The sequence below is a fragment of the Mustela lutreola genome, chromosome 1, assembly GCF_030435805.1.
Source record: "Mustela lutreola isolate mMusLut2 chromosome 1, mMusLut2.pri, whole genome shotgun sequence".
Lineage (NCBI taxonomy): Eukaryota > Metazoa > Chordata > Mammalia > Carnivora > Mustelidae > Mustela > Mustela lutreola.
Genome location: NC_081290.1, coordinates 38,260,687 through 38,283,384, shown reverse-complemented (window position 1 = coordinate 38,283,384; position 22,698 = coordinate 38,260,687). Strand labels below are relative to the sequence as shown.

At 35.8% G+C, this 22,698-nt stretch overlaps 1 protein-coding gene across 6 annotated transcripts in view; it reads right to left on the bottom strand.

Moving 5' to 3' along the window:
- Positions 1–22,698, bottom strand: part of ARAP2 (ArfGAP with RhoGAP domain, ankyrin repeat and PH domain 2) — a 188,429-nt gene that overhangs the window by 151,948 nt on the left and 13,783 nt on the right. For all 6 annotated transcript variants that reach the window (XR_009351110.1, XM_059163894.1, XM_059163866.1 and 3 more), the window contains 5 exons: positions 21,539–22,594; positions 12,822–12,859; positions 11,646–11,722; positions 10,818–10,909; positions 8,345–8,698 (listed from right to left, as the gene is read on the bottom strand). Coding sequence is in view for 5 of the 6 variants with exons in the window: in XM_059163894.1 (XP_059019877.1) it covers positions 8,345–8,698; positions 10,818–10,909; positions 11,646–11,722; positions 12,822–12,859; positions 21,539–22,440 (1,463 nt within the window). In the remaining variant the exon portion in view is untranslated. The remainder of the gene's footprint in view (positions 1–8,344; positions 8,699–10,817; positions 10,910–11,645; positions 11,723–12,821; positions 12,860–21,538; positions 22,595–22,698) is intronic.

The window sequence follows — 22,698 nt, the reverse complement described above, 5'->3', positions numbered from 1 at the left end:
TCAAATCAAACTAGTTTAGTAAGCAATGATATTAACATAGGGTGGCAAAGGCTACCAAACCATCATTAAATATGATGCAACTAAAATAAACCTCAAAGGCACTAAGTCACGTTTATGGCTTTTATTAATCTGGCAACTTAAATTATCACAAACATACTTCTCAATTATTCTAAATGGTATCTAATGAAAAGGGTAACAACATGGTATTCCAGATTCCTCTGCCTTGTTTACATAATCCTGAAGAATTATATGCATGTTGTATCTTTTTGGCTACTCTAGCCTATTTTAGAACTACCACGATTTCCAAAAATATAGATTTTTATCTAATTACTCATTTTTTATGTAGCTAAGTAATTATTTTACCTACTCTTTTAAGTATGAGGCTTTTAAATGATGCAGTATTAGTTATGAAGTGTCTTATAAGTACATGCAAGAAATTATTATAATATTTGTATAACATGCCAGTACCAACGCTCCTCGGCCTTTTGGCTAGCACCAAGTGTAAAATGCCAGCACCTCTCTATTCTAAAATGCATTTGCTTAGTTTTAAGCATATCAAAATGACAATTTCCAAGAATAGGTGAATCAAAATGAATTGGGGCCAAAAAAACAAAAACAAACCAAAATTCTCTGAAATCCCAGCTTCTACCTCTGCTATACCTCTTTCAATGAGAAAAAACAAATGTTATTTAAATGCAAAATTCCAAGTTAAAAAATACTTTCAGAAGTCAATAATAAAAACATTCTTTTTAAAATGTCATTCTCAATTTTATAATATCCACCAACAGCTTACATGGCAAGGTGTATGAAAAGCTCGTTAGATGATTCCCACCTCTTTATTTTATGCAGTCATATTCTGTAAACACACGCACACACACACACAGGAAACCAACTCCCAATTAGGATGATCAGTTAAAAGCTGGCATTTACCTCTACTCCCAAAGCGTAAAGGATTAAAAAAACAAAAATAAGTAAGTACCTACAAACCAACAATAACCAGAGAAGTAGACAATAAGAACAATATTTAGAAACCAAGAAAGCAGGAGGGAGGATGGGAGCCCGACTTAGGAAGTTTCTGAGAGCTGACTGCTAAGCCTGCAACAGATCAAAATGAGAGGAAAACCAATTTACCCACAAAATCTCACAGTCTCAGGAGATGCAAGCGATCAAGTAACTCTGGAAATGACTAAGGAGAGGGGATGCCAAAAATAAGATTTGTTGAAAGGCAGTTTAAGAGATAAACCTGTGCCCCTCACTGCTCCATCCCAGAATCCTCCTTCTCTTCAGGCTGCTGGATACATGCCCCGCTTCTTGCTCAATAGCAGAGGGGAGTTTCATTCATGGCAGAAAATCAAACAGGGGAGAGTCTCTGGGCTGGGACACTCAGATATAACTGAGGTAAGGGGCAGTATTCAAAACAGAAAAATCAAAAGTATGTGTCATACATATTTATACTCAAAGTCCACTTTCCCTACTAAGCTCCCAAAAAGCTGTTTTACCCTCAAAGAAAGAGATTCACTTAAAAGATAGTAGCATGAGGACTCAACAAGGAAACATACTAAGAAAAGTCCAGCAAGAACATCTTATAAGAAATAAATAACGGGACTCATCAGAACCCGTTCCAATCAGCTTTGTAAGATTTCACTTTAAAAATAAACAGCCCAAGATTAATAAAATATTTGAGGGAAAACACCTCTAAGGTAAAAAATGGGAAATGACTCCCCAAAAAAAGTTTTATTTCTTTTCCACCACCCCAAAAGAAATAAAGCTAAAAGAAACAGATTCTACAGGAAAAGAAAGCTTCAAAAATATATTAAGTTCTTCAGAAACATAACAGAAAATATTGTGTTCATGGGACAATAACAATAAGCTCTAAAAAGAACAGTCAAAAGAAGGTGTTTTTTATATTAATTGTAGGATAACAAAAAACAAAAGTGGGTTAGAAAGTACGATTGAAGAAACTTCCCAGAAATGGAAAATGGAAAAGCTACATTTTTATCAACCTTTCCATGTGGGAGGTCCAACACCAAACTACCAAGAAGTTTAGAAAGAAAAAACAGAATAGTTAACAAAGAAATAAAGCAAGACAATCCCCCAGAACTAAACCAACCAGGCCACATATAAAGGCTTGAGAATCGATTTCTCAATACCAGTTCAATAATACCAGAGATCTAGAAGACTGGGGACTGATGATCTGAAGGGTGTATTCTTTCTCAACAAGATTTTGGAACCATGATAAATTCTCAATAAGCATGCTTCGGAAGAAAGTAACACTATCAAATATACAAAGCCTCAAAACACTGTCCCTCCGATTAACCATTTCTGAGGACGCTCCAGGAAGCATGGGTGGGTGTGTTGGCAGGCAAGCAATGTCACAAGATTGAGGAAAGGCAAAAACACTCAGCACAGAGATTCCCCACGCCAATAATGAAAGGGACCACAGAAAGCTCACTGGTTCATGGTGCAGCAGATCTGGAGAACCATCAGACCAAACTAAAGTTTCCTTAGGAGGCTGGCTGATGATGAAATTGTTAAGTATTTTGGTTACTTCATGGTGTTAGAGTCCTTAGTTTAGCAAGAATTTTGGGATCCACGAGTGAGAAGTACATAAAAAAACAAATTTTAAAAATTCAAAAATTATAAATCTCATGGAAAACTGAAGAGCACAGATGAAAGAAAAATTAATCCTATGTCACAGAGCTCACATACGAGCAGCATGGCCAGTCATGAGGCTATAAAATTAAATACAGATAGAATCTAGCTTCTATAACTATATGAAACTATACTATACTATATATAAACTATACTATAACTATATGAAAAGGATGATACATAGGAGATGTCTTTATGCCAGAAAGAGGAGTGGGGGCCATGATAAAAATGGATAAACATTATATTCCTTGGTAGTACTCCAGTAGATAACTCCTAAAACTGGAAAGTGAGGGAAAATAATAGCATGAAAATATTATTAAGTTGGGGCACCTGGTTGGCCCAGTCTATAGAGCATGTGACTCAATCTCTGGGTTATGAGTTCAAGCCCCACACCTGGCATGGAGCCTACCTAAGAAAAAAGGAAAAAAAAATTTTTTTAAATATTATTAAGATATACGAAGTAAAAACCAAAGAAACTACTAAAAGAATTGAAACCAGCTGTCTTTTGTGATGAAGTGGAAGGGAAGGAAAGCCGCTATGTGTTGTGCTTTGTTTTGTTTTAACAAACCATGTACAACTTTCTGACACTTTAAACCATATGCTTTTTCAATCACCAAAACCTTAATTTAAAAAGTTTAATGTGAATTCATGCTTCCTTTACTTTATATTTTCCAAGGTAAGAACTGACTAGAACTTCGCATTACCAAAGGTCACCTGAAATAAAGTGATGCTCTTCTGAAAAGAAAGGTAACTGCAGTTTACTAAGCCCCAATTAAGTATCAGGCCCAATGTTACCTAATTTTCCAATGGATCCCACTAAGGAAATCTTGACCCTATACTTTCATGTAAATGAAGGTTCTAGGATACACAGCCAATGACCAACAGATGGCTTACGACTCTAATTTGAGTTTGATTCCAACACGTTCACATTCATTTCTTGACCACTAAACAGAGTGAAAGAAATTAGTCATGTTATTTGATAAACACTAAAACTCAGAAACTATTTCCTCAAACTACAAATAAAATATTTAAGTTTTTTATTTGCTTGGCACAGCAAGATACTTTTTATCAAAGATTTAAGCTTCACCTTGAAGTTCAACGTGGTGATTGGTACATAACATCCTGGTCAGATAGAGACTCGTCAACTTTCCACTACATTTGCATTTCACATAAAGGCCAACCAGAGGTCAACATTCCCAGGACTGGAGGAGCTCACACACTTGTGTACCAGGGTGAGGAACTGCTTCAAGAAAGCAGCCTTGGGCATGAGCCAGAAAATCAGTCACTGACAGGGGCACCAACAGTCTAAGCTCTGATCTCCCACCAGCTCATGGACTACTGGCTTCTGGGTGATCGGACTCCTAACTTCTATCTGGGATTTGATCTTTTTTGGTATTTGACCACTGACTTCATTTTCCTTAGTTCTCTGTTCAGCCTGAACATACAATCCACTGGCAGTTTCTCCCTCTTCGTTCTAGAACTCAATCTTGTATCTCCAAGAAAATAACCCAACCAACCCCTACTATCCATCTCACAGACTTCAGTATCTCTAGGAATCACCTATGTCAGTTCCCTTTCACTCCCTCTAGCGAGAAAAGTATTTCTTCTAAAAATGCTAGTTAAAATCTTATCCATTTCCAAAGGCCAACTGAATTGCTAATTTCCCTGTCTAGAAGATCTTTGAAGAAATGTTTTCTCAGCCCCTTTGTAACTTCACAATTCTATACTCTTGAGGACTTTTCTGCACCAATTACTAGACTCAGTATTTTGGTTGGTTTTGGGGTTTTTTTGTTTTTGTTTTTTTGTTTTTGGTTTTTTTTTTTTTGGCTTCCTTTTTTCTGCCCGAAATGGAAGACACAAAAAAGACAAGGAACACACATATCTTGGCATATATTTGTATTACTCCACAAATTCTTAAGCACATTCTATATCCAAATTGCTGAGTTAGCCTCACATGCTCAGCTTCTGCTGTTCTAGGCTCAGATTACCACACAATGCCTCTCCTTGGGGAAAAAGTTAATAATTTGTTAAAGAGGAATTTCACTGAATAAGAAATAAGGTCACAAAACCTATTCTCAAGTAAAATATGAATTCCTTGAGATACACTGCAATGTTTACAAAATTCATGGTGCATTATACTGAACATACACATTAACTTTAGAAAACAGAAAGTTAAAAATGTCAAAAAGGTTCCTGTGTTGCAGATATGTTTGGGTATTTCACCATGTGCACCTCCTAGAAGGGAGCAACCTGCACAATGCTTCCTCTGAGTTACATACTCAGGAAATGCTGGAATAAATTCTATCCAGTCTTTCATATTTGCATCCACTCACAGTGGGTGAGGACTTTCAACTTATCAGTTACAGTCAGGAAAAGGGACAGAAAAAGACTTGCTTTTTTATCCTCAAAACCCAGTGAGTTCTGTTTTGCTTTTTTGTTCTGTTTTGTTTTTCTGTTAAACAGGTACCATTTATTAAGTTTTTCATCTGTTTGACCTGTTTGAAACGCTAGTAACAGACCCAAGGTCTACATTTTATTGGGTTTCCTCCATACAATTTTTGAATTTGATAGTATCAGGCTATGTTATAATTAGATCACACAAATAGCTAAGTGAATGTTCATAACTTTAAGCCCAACTATAAATGTCCTCATGTTTCTTTAATTGCATGATGTTACAATTACTCTTACTCAATATTAGACATGTTTTCACATACTATGCACTGGTTCAGGAGAGGCATTTGCACTGCAAAAGCAAATAGACAGTCATGTGAAATAAACCCAGATTATAAATTTGATTATTTTGTTTAATGTCCCGCCCGATTGAGGACAGTTTTAAACACTATTTGGAGAAGGATAAGTGAGTATGGCTCTTTGTTCTCCAACTGTGTTTTGAAAAAACATGTGTCTTTAGGAGGGAAAGAGAATCCTAAAAAGAATGCTGAGAGCCCACTGCACTGTTACTGTATACCAGTGCTGTCCATGCACCTCCAGAACTTCAACCAACATACTATTTGCAGTTCAGTTATTATAAAATCCCTATGCATAAAAAACTATTTTTAAAAAATTTTAAAGAAAAAACAGATCTAACGCTTGTTTTCTCATTGATTTCATTCAACAACAAATACTAACAGCTTCTGCCATGTGCCAGTCTATATTCTAGCTGCTGAGGATATCACAATAAACAAAAACCAACACAGACGACCTATCCCCATGGAGTGTACGTAAACCATCCAGCATATGAGCCCCACAGAGAAAAATAATTAAGGGAATGATAGGGTCATAGAAGGAGAGAGGTAGTGATAATTTTAACTTTAGTGTTCAGGACCTCATGCAAAGGAGACATAACAGCAAGAACTTGAGGGAGGAAGGGTAGAAGCCACGTTGCTCTGTGGGGAAGAGCATTGCAGGACAAAGAATGACAAGGGCACAGGTCCCCAAAAAGGGCTCCTGCTTCTCAGAACTTCTATCTTTATTAGAATAATAGAAAGCAGTTTCCCTATTTTGTGATCTATCCAGTTATAATTTTCTACGTGGGGCCCAGGAGGGAAAAAAGAAGCTGGTATAAGGTTCTAGTTAATTCTCTAATCTGTTTTATGCCTCTATGGCCCATAGGCCAAATCTGGCACATCATGTGTTTATAAATAAAGTCTTATTGAAACACAGCCTCATTCATTGGTTTATATATTCTCTGTGGCTACTTTCAAGCCACAACTGCTCAGTTGCTGATTTCCCACAGATATCCTACAGAGGCTGTACCCAGATTAAAATGTATTTTATCTGATCCTTTACAGAAAAAGTTTGCTAATACCTTCTCTCTGGAGCTCAGAATGCCATCTACAGAGTGTCCCCCACATCAAACAGACATATGACCATGAGTTCAATAAAGCCCAGTAACCTCTGCTTAAGGAGGGGGCAAGCATCACTTTGTCTAATTAATGAGCATCTTAACACCCTTAACAATAGCCTACAGAGTCTAATTAGGAAAAAGAAAAATTCCAATTCTACTTATAATAAATAATACATGCTTCTTGGCCAGTAACACATACTTCTTTTCAAGCCATAGCAATAAAATCATGCAGAAGAGTTTAACCTCTTGGTGATATAACAAGTTCCTTTAATTTTGTGATATTTGCTCATCCTGGTATCCAGGAGAAAAACTGTTAAGGCAGAAAACTCAATCATTTCCCCTAAAATGTTAAAACATAAATCTAGACAACTTACAGCATCTAACCTTAGGCAGATTCAGAATAGGAAGGATAGCAAGTCTGAGTTCTGATAAACAGAGAGGAAAAATGTTATAAATGTCCCAGAGGTAGCAAATGATGTTGAAGCTTTTTCAGTGTGCCTGGAGCATAAACAGATCAACCCTGCAGAGAGTGAGGTACCATCAGAGATCATGCAGGAAACCACAGCTGCTGGGGGCTCTATACCCAGAGTCTGCTAAATCTTTTGGTATAAACAGAGAGAGTACTAGGATATCCCTAAACACTTAAACTATACAGAAATGAAAGATTCGAGAATATTCAAACTCGCTGTTTCATGTCACCTGTGTGTACCTTAGTAATACTGTGTGTACCATCAGTAATACTGATGACTGATGAAAAGTAGGCCTAGTTGACTACATTGTAGCCCTAATGTAACCAGAAAGGAGGTAAGATAACTTGTACTAAGAAGTATTCTGTTTCAGTTTATTTAGCACCTAATTTGCTAAAAGAAAGCAACAGTATAAAGTTTTTACCATATAATTTATAACCATAAAATATACTTAAAAAGCTGGGATTTTTTTTTCCACTTTCTTCAGAAATGTAAAATCTGTTCCCCACTAGTCAACTAATGTTTCTTCTGGTGATTTCCTGCTAATAAAATTTATTTTAGGTCCAATAAAGTCTTTCTAGAAATGATGTACCTTTTGGGGGAAATAAAGAAAACCAGCACATCGCAGGGTCTCACTACATTAACTACTGAAACAAAAAGATATTTAATCCCAAAATAACTTAATAATTCATGAGGAATATTTCAAGTAAATATTTCAAAAGGACATGCAAAAATCAGGATGCCAAAAAACAATTCTAATTAAACATAATCCCTCCCCCAAGTATTTTCAGTACTGTAAGACCTTAAGGGACAGAAGTTTCTTTGTAAACATCTGAAATGATAAATCTGTTTTAAAAGTATAATATTCAAGGACTCTGACCTTCTGTGCAACATACAAAAATCAAAACAATATATCAATAACAGAGAAGCCTGAAGTCTAACAATGATGTACTTTCCCTAACTACAATTAAGACTTGTATTCCCAAACAGAACACTGTTATAATATAAGCAAAAGCCAAACAGCGTAGGCCTCGTAATACCAACTCAATCTCTGTTGTTTTTCTTTGCTACAAATTGGGACGCAGTGCATGTCACTGTAAAGTTAGAAACTAACATTAAGGATGTAGATGTGAAACTGCAAACTTCAGTTTCAATGTGCTATTTGGAACCTTATCCCAGCATTCCATACAAGTATCACACTCATTCCTCCTCAGGTCTGAAGAACAGCATTTGCAAAAGTACACTGAAAGGCCCTAAAAACTGTGTCTGTATGCATGGGGGAAGGGTAGGGGTGAGGAGTAGCAGCAACCCAGCAAGTCTAGAAATGGATAAACTTGAACTTGTGCTACTTAGGGGGTTAAAATTAATAACGACATACCCTTGAGGAGACAGTTTGTCTAGCCATCCTGATTTAACCTTCCTTGCAGAGGATCCATAAAAACAGGCATAGGGAGATATTGCATTTGAGGAAACGATCGAGGACTCAGCATTTCCACTTGTTGAGCTTAATGGATAACTGTGCCTATTGACGGGGTCCATAGTCAATGCTTTCTGAGTCCTAGATTTAGATGCCTTTGAGTTTTTTCTTCTTAAACTCTGAAAGCATTCTTCTACTGTTGAATATTCTGATTCTGAAGCAGAGTCTACTGGAAGGTTATTTTTGTCCTCTCGAGGTATCCAAATATCTTCCACTTTGTCTTCACTTATATTCTCCTTCCTGTTATCATATATGCTAAAGGGAAACAAATGGTCTTAATAATTTGAAGTGCCATATGTCATTTAAGCCACTGGTTACTTTGCAAATTTATAAACAACAAATCACAGAATTTTTTTTAAGACTTATTTTAAGAGAAAAAGAGAGAGCACACACGTGCCCAAGTGCACGCATGCACACATGTGAGCAGGGGGAGGGGAAGGAAGAAAGGGAGAATCAGACTCCACTGAGCGAGGGGCTCCAGGTGGGGCTTAATCCCAGGACACTGAGATCACCACCTGAGCCAAAACCAAGAGACTGATGCTTAACTGAATAAGCCACACAGGCACCCTGAAATTACAGAAATTTAAGGTCAGAAAAGTCTTAGGCGTTCAATTAATCCACCTGATAATTTTTTTAAATTCTTTTGGAAAAATTAAATAGAAACCTCTTATTACACTGACATATTTGAACACTGCTAGAAGTAGTACCGTTTTTCTTAAGGGTCAGTAATCTGATCTGTTTGTTCTAGGGGGCTGGGTGCAGACTGGTAGTAAGGGTGGAGACTGACCACACTCCCTGCATCACAATTTCTTATCTTCACCAACAGTGTTATGGAGCCGGCCCAAGGTCTAGTCCCCAGGCAATGTCCTGAACCACCACCTCATCTATTTGCAGATCTTACTTCCAAACTGGTTGCCCTTTGTTGGCTCTCTGCCATTCAATTCCAAGCATCCTATGTTCCATCATAATGTCAGAAAATAGTGAGTACATTCAGCTGGTGAAAGCTTCTGTATTATTTTGCAACACTAATGAGGAAAAACTGCACCACACTTTTAACCAGAAAATGAGAACGAGTAGACAATCAGAAGGTAAAAGCTGTATAACCTATAATATTCACCAGAAGACATTCCTAATAACTAAGCATATTGCTAAAGACTTAAGGAATAACAAAATAGATTCACTCAGTCATTTATGTGGAATAAAACTCATTACAAGGGCGCATGGGTGGCTCAGTAGGTTAAAGCCTCTGCCTTTGGCTCCGGTCAAGATCCCAGGGTCCTGGGATCGAGCCCCATATCGGGCTCTCTGCTCAGCAGGGAGCCTATTTCCTCCTCTCTCTCTCTGCCTGCCTCTCTGCCTACTTGTGATCTCTGTCAAATAAATAAATAAAATCTTTTTAAAAAAAATTCATTACAAAGACATTTTTGCTAATCGATGGAATAGATATGCATAGGGCTCAAATTACACCATTCTGGATATAGTGTTCTAAAAACTACTGCTTCCTTAAAAGAATGATTTCATCTGGCCCTTTGCACATTTTGCATTATAATACATTCATATCAAATGCTAACTGAAGGTCTTCAATTATTTAGTTTTGACTTAAGAAAACCTACAACTGGGACCCCTGGGTGGCTCAGCTGGTTAAGCATCAACTCCTGATTTCAGCTCAGGTCATGATCTCAGGGTCATGACACTGAACCCCCCATATCAGGCTCTGCACTGGGGGTAGAGCCTGCTTAAGAGTCTCTCTCCCCACTACTCCTTCTCTCTCCACCACCCCTTCTCTTCTTAAAAACAAAAAACCCACAAGGATGTCAGCCTTGGAAAGGGAAGAATAAAAATCAAAAATAAAATGAACATTAGGTAATGAGGTAGTACACGAAGTCTTAATAAAGCTGAGAACACTAAGATTTAAGTTGGTGCCTCACTGTTTAATTTCATGCGTGATCCAAATAACTGGATTATTGTCAAGCCATTTGTCAATGCTATACATCCAATAAGAAGGCTATATTACATTTATAAAAATGCTGCACCACATTTTTATGGTTTTTGCACCACCCCTTTCTCCTTCATAGTAACATAACTTGTCATCTTTAATGTGCAGTTGGAGAGCACCACAACGTATATGCCACTTTGGGACAGAAAGAGGGGTTTAAATTAGGAAAACAAATATAAACTGCTGCCAAATGTCACTATATACCCGGTTTAGAGATTCTAAATTCAATTATTAAAATAAGTGCCATTACTAAAACATCTAGAAAGATTTGAACATACCAATGTAAACCATTTTCTTAGAAATACAGTATGAGCAAGAAGTCAACACTCATAACATTTTATTCAAAAGGATTAATCAGTATCAATCATGACCTCATACCTTGATTTGATGACAAAAGAGTTTCTTTCAGTAGTTGTTTCCCCTTTGAGTGTTTCTTCATGGGTCCAAAATTCATTCTTTATAGACCTCTTCTATTAAAATACATATATATATATATATTTTTAGGATTTTTATATATACTTTTATTAGATAGCAAGTCTACAAATATTCACAATATCTGAGTTTAGTTTTTTTTTATAAAAATGTCTAACTGCTTAGATCAATTTTCAGTAAAAACAACTTAATTAGGGAGACTAATTAAAAGAAGTCTTTTGATGTCTTTTTCAATATTATTTTTTAATTCATCATTTCAACCAAGAAAAACAGAAGATGCCACCCAAGAACAAAATTTATTCACTTTTACTTTGCCACTTTTTGTCTTCCAACTTCTTTTATTGGGACCAAGAAATAAAATACAACAAGAGCACAAAAGGAAAGGTTAAGTGATAAACTGAATAAGATGTATAAATAGAAGTAGACATTTGGGTATAAGGCAATGCAAAATTGAGTAGATTTTTGTTTGTTTGCTTTTGCTTTCTCTGGGGATTTGTCTTTAAAGTAACTTATCTTTTGGAAAAACCTGAAAGTTAGAAAATTCTGAAAACCTACCCTCCTGCCTTCCTGAAACGGAACATGTTTTTGCAAAATATATTTAAAGATACACATTTACCAGGATTTTACTGAACAGAATTTTTTGACAGAATTTTACTGTCTTTCTTCAATATAATTCATTTTTCAAACACCTTAAAGGAATAAATGAAGAAGCAAATATAGACAGAAAAGCAAAGACTTAAATATGGAAAAAAAATGTAAATGTATGGGACTAACCTTGAAATTTTCTAGTCTCTGGATGAGAAAGGTCTCTCCATAAGGAAAAATGGAAGATGAATTTTCCTCATTTGAATCTTTTGGGGGGAATGATAGGATGAGAATGAAAAGATGTGAATAATGCGATTTTTTTTTTAAAGCAAGTGTTTAATTATTTTATAACAATATCACAACTTAAGCTTTATTCTGAGAGTCCAAAATTATGCTTATGATTTTCACCCTCCAATCAATTCCTCCTATGGTGTTCTTGATATAGAATTCACTGCGTATACCTCTCACTTCACCACAAAGACACATCATTGTTTCCTAAAGTGTGATGTGTCATATATGTCCTTGCTAACCTCTAAGATCCACATTAATATAACTAAGCACATTTCCCACATATAATGCAAATAGTCAAAATGCCATTTATAATGTTAATTCCTAAATAAGAGAATAGTACTAATGGCAGAAAATAAGTATTAGATGTATAATTTTCAACAACTTAATTATTAAAAGTTCACTAATATAACAGTTATTATATCACTCAAAATACCAGAATCCACTTAATATGATCTAACATCACAGTCACTAACACATCTGTAAATAAGTTATTTCAAGGGAATTTCCACTGTCCTTGAATTACACAGATCTGCAGGAAAGAATTCTCAACACTTGCATTTTGTTATGGCAAATTTTTTTAAAGGGTCAGTAACCAAGTGTTTGCCATCTTATTATTATGAAGAATGTTCCTGAACTTCTACAAGCAGAATTTTCAAAAAGAAAGAAAATCCCTGTCAATAATCAATTTACCAAAGTAATTCAGCCCTTTCCAGTTACCATGGAAAAATTCTTTCCATAGATTTATGGAAAGAAACCACTTAATTTAGTTAAGTGCCTTAGAGTGTGGCTGATGATAAATGAAGCCTGGTGCAAAAATATTTTTTACATTAGTATGTACAGGTTTTCAGGAATCTGAGTACAAATTACTGTCTTTTATTCACTCACCTTTAAAAGCATCCAATGTATTATGAACCCTAACAGACAATTATTCCCATTATTCCCTACTCCACAAGGGAGCTGCTTATTTTTTTTTTTTTTTTAATCACAATTTTGACACAGTTGGGACTGTAAAATGAGTGCTAATTTACAAAGACTTTAAATGTGGAGATTCACTTTCCTGTGTCACAGACTTACCAGTTGAGGTAGCAACATTTCTTCTCTCACGAAAATAGCTTAAAGCAAAGGGGGAAAATAGATAAATTAAAACAGATAAGCAAAAATAGGTAAATTACTATCCTGAGTAAAAGATTAATTATAGAGACATACATTCTTCTGGATAGAAAAAAAATACTACTATTGAAAAACAAATTTGATTTTAATTAAACAGAATGGCTAAATTCCATAAATGTTTTTCTAAGTAGCCTTAATGAGACTTCACTGGATTTTATAAGCATTTACCTCCCACATTTATAATTCCCAAAAGTAAATGAATATGGTTGCCCAATGCTAGGATGCACATAGGAATTTCAAAACTGCTAGCCATACACTTGGAAGAAACTAATTTTCTAACTAGATTTCAGTATTTATGTAGGGTTTTTTGGTCATTAGCTTTACAACATTGAGTCAAAATTGTTGGCTTTTTGAGTATATGAGTATAGTATGAAAATACGTAAGACTTTTCTCAAAAAATTTGCTACCCTGGGAGAAAAAGATTTCAGGTAAATTAATTAGAACCCAACATAATAATAATGACAGAGAAAGAAAACACTCTGGAAACAACTGCAATAAATACCCACTACTATATGCAAGAGTTCTATTTTTCCATATAAATGCAAGGATCAAGAGAATGTCCTTAATGTCTCTTAAACATCTATCTGCCCAAGAAACTACAAGCAAGGATATAAAAAGAAAAAAAAAAAAAAAAGAATAGAAATCAATGAAATAAAATATAGACAAAATTTTAAAATCATTGTAACTAAAGCTGGTTTTTCAAAAACAGCAATAAAACTGATAAACCTCAGGAAAGGAACATAAAAGCAAGACAGAAATTACCAATATCAGGAACAAAACTGGACATCACTACAAATGCTGCAAACATTAAAAGAATACCTATAGATTATTAGGAAAAAAACTTTATGCCAATAAATTCAACAACTCAGATGAAATGGAAAAATTCTCTGCAACATAATTTATCAAATATAATAAAGAATACAAAAATCTTAATATCCCGTATCTATTAGAGAAACTGAATCTAGTAACTAGTCTCCTACCCACAAAAAACTCTAGGCTGAGACATTTCACTGGTGAATTCCACCAAACATTTCAGAAGAAATAATAGCAATTCTATATGAACTTTTTCAAAAAACAGGGAAGGAGAGACTATTTTCCCAATTCATTCCATAAGGTCAGTACCTCAAAGCCAGTCAAAGACAAAACTGCCTCATGAATTCAGATGCAAAACTTATTAACAAATTATTAGCAAATCAAATCAACCAACCTATACAAATAATATATTATAACCAGATGAGATTTGGCCCAGGAAAGCAAAGCTGATTTAACATGGGAAAAATCAATGTAATTCACCAAATGAAGAAAATTAAAGAGAAAAATCACATTGTCATAACAATAGATCCAGGAAACCCATGACATGATTTAACAACCATTTACAATAAAGACTCTCAGTACACTCGGAATAAAAGAAAACCCCTCAACCTAGTAAATGGCATTTATGGAAAATCTAAACCATAATTCATGTTAAAGGCTGAATGGTTTTTCTTAAGATTGAGAGAAAGACAGAGAGGTCTGCTCTCACTACTTACATTCACATTATTTCAGAGGTCCCCACCAGTGCAATGTAAGTGAAAGAAAGAAAAGGCATGCACTTTGGAAAGGAAAATCTCTTACAAGCAGAAGGTATCTATTAAGTAGAAAATCTTAAGGGACCTACCAAAAAGATTCCCAAATTAACAAGTCTAGCAAGGTCCCACAGGAAGGGGAAAATATTAACAAATTCAATAGTATTTCTAAATACTGGCATTGAGCAACTGGAAAAATAGTTTGAAATACAATTTTTATAGTAACACCTATAACACGAAATACTAAGGGGTAAATAGGTCAAAACATGATCTGCTTTGATCTACACACTGAAAACCATAAAACATTGAAAAACTGAAGACCAAAATGAATAGATATACCATGTTAATGGATTGGAAGACTCAATACTATTAAGATATCAATTCTCCCAATATTGATACATACAGTCAACATAAATAACCTGGAATGCTCCAAATAAATATTTAAAAGAACAAACTGGGAGATGTATACAGTTTCAATACTTAATCTAAACCTATAGCAATCAAACCAATGTGTTATTGGTAAAAGAATAAGAACATAAATTAATGGAACAGAATAAAAATACCACATATCTCCCACACATCTATGGTCTATTAGTTTTTGAACAAGAAATCAAGGCTTGTTGTCTTTTCAACAAGTGTTGCAGGAACAAATGGTTATCTCAATGGAAAAATGGGAAAATGGAAAAAAAGATGTGAATACCAACCATTACTTCATACAATATACAAAAATTAACTTGAAATAGTTTTTAGAACTACAAGTCACTGCTAAAGCTCTAAAATGCCTGGAAATACACACAAGAAAACCTTTGTAACCTTTGAGTATACAAATGTGTCTTAAATACAAAAACCAAAAAAGAAAATTATATTTACATGTAATATTTAATAAAATTAATGAAAAGATAACATATTTTACATATACAGAAAACACATCTAAAAAGGAATTAGAATAATTTTATCTACTAGGGGTGTTTTAAAGTATATTTTGCTGGCTTTACTACTAGCCATATGAAATATAAAGAATGTTTGCGATTTTAATTCTTATACTAAATATCCACCTGCAAACAATTACCAAATCAACCAACTTCATTTGATCTACTGTTGATGAAAGATTAGCTCAATACAGAAAAAAAGCTGTTTTGAAAATCAGTTATCTGTATATTCTCATTTATCTATGAATAAATTATCACAAGCTATTTTATATTCTAATACTTATTGTGCCTAAAGCATTATGTTAGGAATTTATATATCTGCATCTCATCTTTCATCCTCTGACATAGGACCTGGTGCTTAATCTCACCAATAAAGGAAGGAGGCTCTCCCAGCCCACCTCCCACAGCTAACAAGAAGCAAAGCTCACACTCTTTCCTCATTTCTGTCTCTTTCTGCCCTGTTGATAACCCACCATTTGCCCTAAAAACTGTAGACTGCTTTTAAATTTGAAATATAAAGCATGGTTGATTTATAAAAATTAAAAATCCATACAGAAATGCAGTAGCTACCGTCTTCTCTTGTTAATTACACTTTCGTGACTTTGGTTAAGTTATCTAAGAGTCCTGAGCCTGGTTTCCTCATTTATTAAAGGGGAATAAAACAGGGCCTGCTTCCTAGGAATATTATGAGTACTCATGAGAAAATGTTTTTAAAACATTTAAAGAGTACCCTTCACAATATAAACACTCAGTAAGAATGAACAAATCATTATTTTATTAGAGAAAAAAAATGGACGTTCCTCCCAGGAAACTTTATGTGTACATTTGTTTCTTAAAGTCCTTAAAAGTAATCACATTTTTCACTTGTGATAGAAAAAACATGTCAACAACCTAGTAAGGGAATAAACTGTAGAGTGTTATTTTTAATAAAATAATATGTAACAGTCATTGCATAAAATATGTGCATCATTGTGGACAAATCTCAAAAATAATATTAAGTAAAACACCAAGCGGCAAAAAAAAAAACCAAACAAACAAACAAAAGAAAACCTCTGATTATTAAAGTGGATCTTCAGCATGCCTACAGATGTTATTTTTTTATATATGTTTTAATCCCTAAAATTACCAAGGAAAAGCCACGTTATAAAGGTTAATTAATATTAATGTCTCCCTTTAGGATCTATACTTGTTACTTAGAGAAGGCAGCCATACCAAAAAATAATTACATACCATAAATGGACTATCATTTCATAAAATGTTTTTTTTTAAAAATCCAATTCTTGCAATTCATAACAGACTTACAACAGACTAACTACAGGTCATTACAGAACTCAATTCAAAAGAAAACCACAATCAATAAGCATCAGTTTAAAACTGCCTTGAGGTTACATAATATCTAAATAAAACACACAAATCTGATTTCAGAAAACATGAAAGTGTATTAACGACAACACAGACCAAGCATGTGAAATTTACAATGTACAGACAATTAAGTCTCAATCCAAGAAGTTCCAAAAACATCCTTAGGGTAAGAATAATGATAATTACAGAAGGATTGCAACACAAAAATCTACATCATTATTCTCAAATTTTTATTTTAATCAACTAGCAAAAGTTGTAGCTCAAAATATAGTTTTTCATGGGCAGAGGTCATGAATAGACATTTTTCTGTCTTTCTCATCTTCAAGGAAACTGCACATTTCACGTTATAGTGGAAAGACGACATCCAGATGGCCAATAGACACATGAAAAGATATTTGACATCACTCATCAGGGAAATATAAAACAAAACTACAAAGAGGTATCACCTAACATCATCTGTCAAAATGGCTAAAATCAGCAACATAAGAACAAATAAGTGTTGGCAAGGATGTGGAGAAAGAGGAACCTCTTGCAGTGTTGGTGGTGATGCAAATGGGTACAGCCACTCTGGAAAACAGTACAGAGGTTCCTTATAAAGTTAAAAATAGAACTACCCAGGGGCGCCTGGGTGGTTCAGTGGGTTAAAGTCTCTGCCTTTGGCTCAGGTCATGATCCCGGGATCCTGGAATCGAGCCTCAGCAGAGAGCCTGCTTCCCCCTCTCTCTCTGTCTTCTGCCTGTCTCTCTGCCTACTTGTGATCTCTGTCAAATAAATAAATAAAATCTTAAAAAAAAAAAAAAGAACTACCCTACAACCCAGCAATTGTACTACTAAGCATCTACCCAAAGGATAGAAAAACACTGATTCAAAGGAACACATGCACCCTGATTATTTATAGCAGCATTATCCACAAAAGCCAAATTATAGAAAGAGCTCAAGTGTCCTGTGACTGACAAATGGATAAAGAAGATGGGGTGTGCATATGTGTACAATGGAATATTACTCAACCATAAAAAAGAATGAGATCTTGCCATTTGCAAGGATATGGACAGAACTAGAGAGTATAAGCTAAACAAGTTAGAGAAATACCATATGATTTCACTCATGTGGAATTTAAGAAACAAAACTAAGGATCGAAGGGGAATAAAAGGAGAAGGAGAGGCAACCAAGAAACCGACTCTTAACTACAGAGAACGAACTGCTAGTGACCCACAGGGAGATGGGTGGAGAGATGGGTTAAACAGGTGATGGGGACTGAGGAGCAGGCCAGTTACTGTGATGAGCACCACTGTTGTATGGAAGTGCTAAATCACTATATTCTACACTGAAACTAATATTACACCATCTGTTAACTGGAGTTTCAGCAAAAACTTAAAAATTTTATATATTTTTGCAAACAAAGCAGTGTGTGAAAAATTTAAAAAGCATATACCTAATGTCTTTTTACTTATAAAAAGTATGGAGCAAACACATCATCATCCTCTAAGAATAAATCAAACCATGAAGTAAATTTTGATTCGTTATTTAGATGAAGTCAGAACTTTGCAAATACTGAAATAATCAGCCTATTTTTTTCACAGAATTCATAAGAAGGTATTTTTAAAAGAAAATAAATTTTGGACTGCTAAGCATTTTTCCACGATAACGTGAAATGTGCAATTTTCTTGAACATGAGAAAGACAGGTTGAATTCCCGTATTTTTCCACTTCAATGAACCCAACAATTGCTTATTACCTTTTTGTATACTTTCTGCTCATGTATATTTCAACATTAAAGTATTACCCATGTAGTGGGTACTTTACCATGTAATGGGACACTTTTAATGTTCATCTCATGTCTACGTAGAACTAAAGAAAAATATCTACGGTTGCTGTTATCAATACAAATTTCAAAGAAGCCTAGAGACGGGGTTTATATTTCACACTTGTCAAGGGCCCTTAGTCAATACAGTGCCTCAGTCTGAAATTGTAACGGATGTGCTCTGACCACAGTGCAGCCCTGCGTACCATCCTCCTCCCCGCATCTCTGCTTTTTTCCGCTTCCCTCAAAGCATTCAGAGGCTCCCCGGGAAAGGGCAAGATGCTAGCACTCTTTCTGCTCGGAGGCCTCTATGCGAGACCTCCAGGGGAAGCTGAGAAGAGAAGAGCTGGCTCCTTAAGATTAAAAAAAGCTTTCGAGGTTCATCGTCCATATCCCCACACAGTCCAGCCTTTCCAAGACTAGGAGCAGGCAGGAATTCAGGGAAAACTCAAGGAAAGGACAAAGATAATCCATGTGGCCAGGAGACGATTGTGTCAGATAAAGGAGGGAAAAGGCAGGGGGAGGAACTGGTGTTCAGGGAGAGAGAGAGAGAAAGGGCGAGCCTCACACCAGGGTAACACATCCAACATCTATACCTTTTATCAGATACACAAAATGTTTACCTAGTAAAGGAATTAGGTTACAAGTATTGTCCACAAAAAATATTTTTATTTGGTACCTCGAGAAATGTACTAAAATATAATTTATATGTTATTTGATTACAAACAATCTCAGGTTATAGAATCCACAGTTTAAAAGTCATATTATGACATTTTTAAAATCTTGCAAAATTATTATTTGCAATTCAGGCCAGCACCACAAGGAAAAACACAGTGCAGTGTGAAAATAATTTAGTTTACTTTCTCATGTTATGATATGAGGACCATAGATACACAGGTCCATTTACTGCCACAATCAGAGCAGAAAGGTTACAAGGGGTAATTTGGCAGGGCTCCGAAGCAACTGGCACTAAGTTATTTACAAATAATTTTAACATTATTTCAAGTTTCATCTTCAAAGACTCACACAAATAATGTTAATAACAAGCCTTTCATATGATGCACAGCTTACACTTACAACTGAATAAACACCAAAAGATTCTCAAAAATGTATGAAAAATAGCACAACTTGTTTAAAACTTAAGCCAAATGTTTCTTATCTGAAGTTATCCTACCAACACCCAAAAGGATTCTGTTCTGGCAAAGAAACACTTCCAATGTGTGTACTCATAGCAAACCCTTTTCAGTTGCCTTCTTTTGTTTAAAATTAGCAAAACATTTTAAAACTGAAGTGTCGTACAAAAATTAGTCATCTTCCACTTGTGTAACTAATACTTCAAATCTCCTACATGCAATCTACATTTTTAAGAATATTTACTAAGTAAGCGGTTAAGAAAGTGAGTGTGGGCTCTGGAGTCTGATGTATTGGAATGAAATCCCAGTTTACCAGTCATGTGATCCTAGAAAATGAACTGAGCCTCAGTCACCTCATTAAAAAGTGGGTGATTAATACGACGTGTATCATAGGGCCACTGTGAGATTCAGATAATCCATGGGAAATTTTAAACCAAACTAAAACCTACAGTGTTTAATAAATGACACCACCACTACTGATTTCCAAGGAAAGACTAGACATCGCTATTGGCACTAACGATGTCAAGACGAAGACGAACAAGCTAGGTTCTCTGCCCTCAAAGAGTTTATGTTTTAGTGAGAAGTTCTTTTTTTTCTTTTTTTTTTAAGATTTTATTTATTTATTTGATGGACAGAGATCACAAGTAGGCAGAGAGGCAGGAAGAGAGAGAGACGGGGAAGCAGGCTCCCCGCCGAGCAGACAGCCCGATGCGGGGCTCAATCCCAGGACCCTGAGATCATGACCTGAGCCAAAGGCAGAGGCTTAACCCACTGAGCCACTCAGATGCCCCTCTACTGAAAAGTTCTTAGAAGAACAGTCCTATAAATGGCCACATTTTCTTAGGCAAATACTAAGCCACCACACTTCCCCCTGCAAACACAACCGAGATCTTGCACAATAATCACCACAGATGCCCAAGGGCAAAAGGACCAACAGTAGGGACAGAGTGGATGCACGCAGGGACGGAGGATCTTGAAGAAATGCCCGTGCAGGAAATCCGTAATCACATTTAGTACCACAGCAGTTAACAGTTGAACAACCTCAGGACTCCCAGCAGAGAGACGAGTGTTAGCTTTTAGTGAAAAAAACATCCCACCACAACCCTGGAGAAAACCACAACTATTTTAGGTGTAACTTTGAGAAAGGGATGAAAGCTCTCCCTGCTGTTAAGTCAGCTCTTAAGCCCGACAGTTACCTCAAAGGCTACGAACCCAACATGCTGGGGGGCCCCTCCTTAGAATTCTGGTGTGAGTGAACTGGTTTTCACACTGCACTGTGACCATGTTTTTTATGTCTGTTTCCTACACTACACCTCAAGCGCCTTTATTCTTCCCTCTCTCCTTTGCACCTAGCGCAGTGACCAGCACCCGAGCAGGAGCTCCTCAGATGTGTCTTGAATTATTAATTCATGCCAACGCATTGTGGCAGGCAGTAGAAATATACACATTAGAAAGGCTGTCCCCGCCAAAGAACAAAGAATCCAGTAAGGAGACAGAATCAGCAATTTCAATATGAGAACTGCACTCGTGGAAGAATATAATACCAGGTGTGAGGGGAAAGTATGGGAAGGAACAGCCAGGTAAAATTAAAGGGAATTTCCCCCAATTACAGGGAGAAAACTAAAGAGTCCCAGGCAGTTATAAGTTGAAAAAAGACTCTGAGAAACAATATGTAAAAGAAATGGCATGTTCTAGTTTAAAAAGAAGGAAAAAAAATGTTAGTTGAGTAGGTAAATTAATATGAGTCAAATTTTCAAACACTAAAAATCTGTATTAAAGGTAACTAAATTCCCCCAAATTGAATACATACAGTTCACCATAAAAATTCTTACCTCCCTGAAATTCCTTTTGTTGACCCTGGAATCTCTGGCACAGGCCGATGTCTTAGCAGAAAAGACCGAGATGGTCTTGAAACCAACTTGCTACGGCTTCTCATAGGTGCTAGGATTGGAGATGACGGAACATACAAATCATTAACAACCATTTCTCCCTTAAATTGAAAGAATGGGGATGGTGGTGATCTTTCTGTTAAACCATTAGTTTCATTTCCAGAATGTGCCTCCAATATTGAACAGCCGAGGGAAGAAAGGCATTCAGGATCTACATCAGGAAGCTTGCTCGCGTTTTCCGAGATCACTTCAAATCTTTTTGTTTGTTGTTCTTCAACTGCGAAATCCGTAGTTTTCTCTGTAATCAAAGATTCCGCTTTAATATTCTCATTACCAAGTAGAGTATGTTGGAAAGAACTCAAATTCTGGTGTGGTTCTTCTTCTGGGACAGGAAAGTTCTGTTTAAGATGAGACAGATCATCGTCTGATTTAAGAGACTGGCTATTTGCAATGTCATTTCGATCAAGATTTTTGGTGACAGTCTCCCAGCGCGTCAGGCCAGACACCTGCATGTCACCTGTATCGGAAAGTTCTGTGGAGGTATTTTGACCAGAAGATGGACTGTGGCGATCCTCTGAAGTCTCATCGTCCTTCTTTGTTTTGTGGATATTTGCATATATTGGGATATCTTGCATTTTTGACAAGATTATCTGTAACTGCTTCAGTATCCTCTTCCGGTGTCCGGTAGGTGATATTCCAATTTTGTGTAGCAAACCATCATTCACTGCTGCACAGTCTTTCACAGTATTCAAACCAAACTCACGGAAGCGTGGGAGGTACTGCTCCAAATTAATGCTCATTAGGAAATCTCTGATATCAACATTTACTTCACTGACTGAGGACATAATGGTGGCTTCATTACTAAGCTGACATATCAAAAGCAGTAAAATGAGGTACACACATAGGAGAGTGCACTTCTGGTTTTTCCTCTACCACTTGTGACAGAAAAATGTCTCAAAATGTTATTTTCTTCACAGTGAATGTTTTATGTGCTTAAGCCTACAAAAAAAATAAATAAAAAGAGAGAGAGAGAAAGAGAGAATATTAATATACATTAATATATATAATAATAATAGGGCGTTTTAGTTATTAAAACCCAGTTT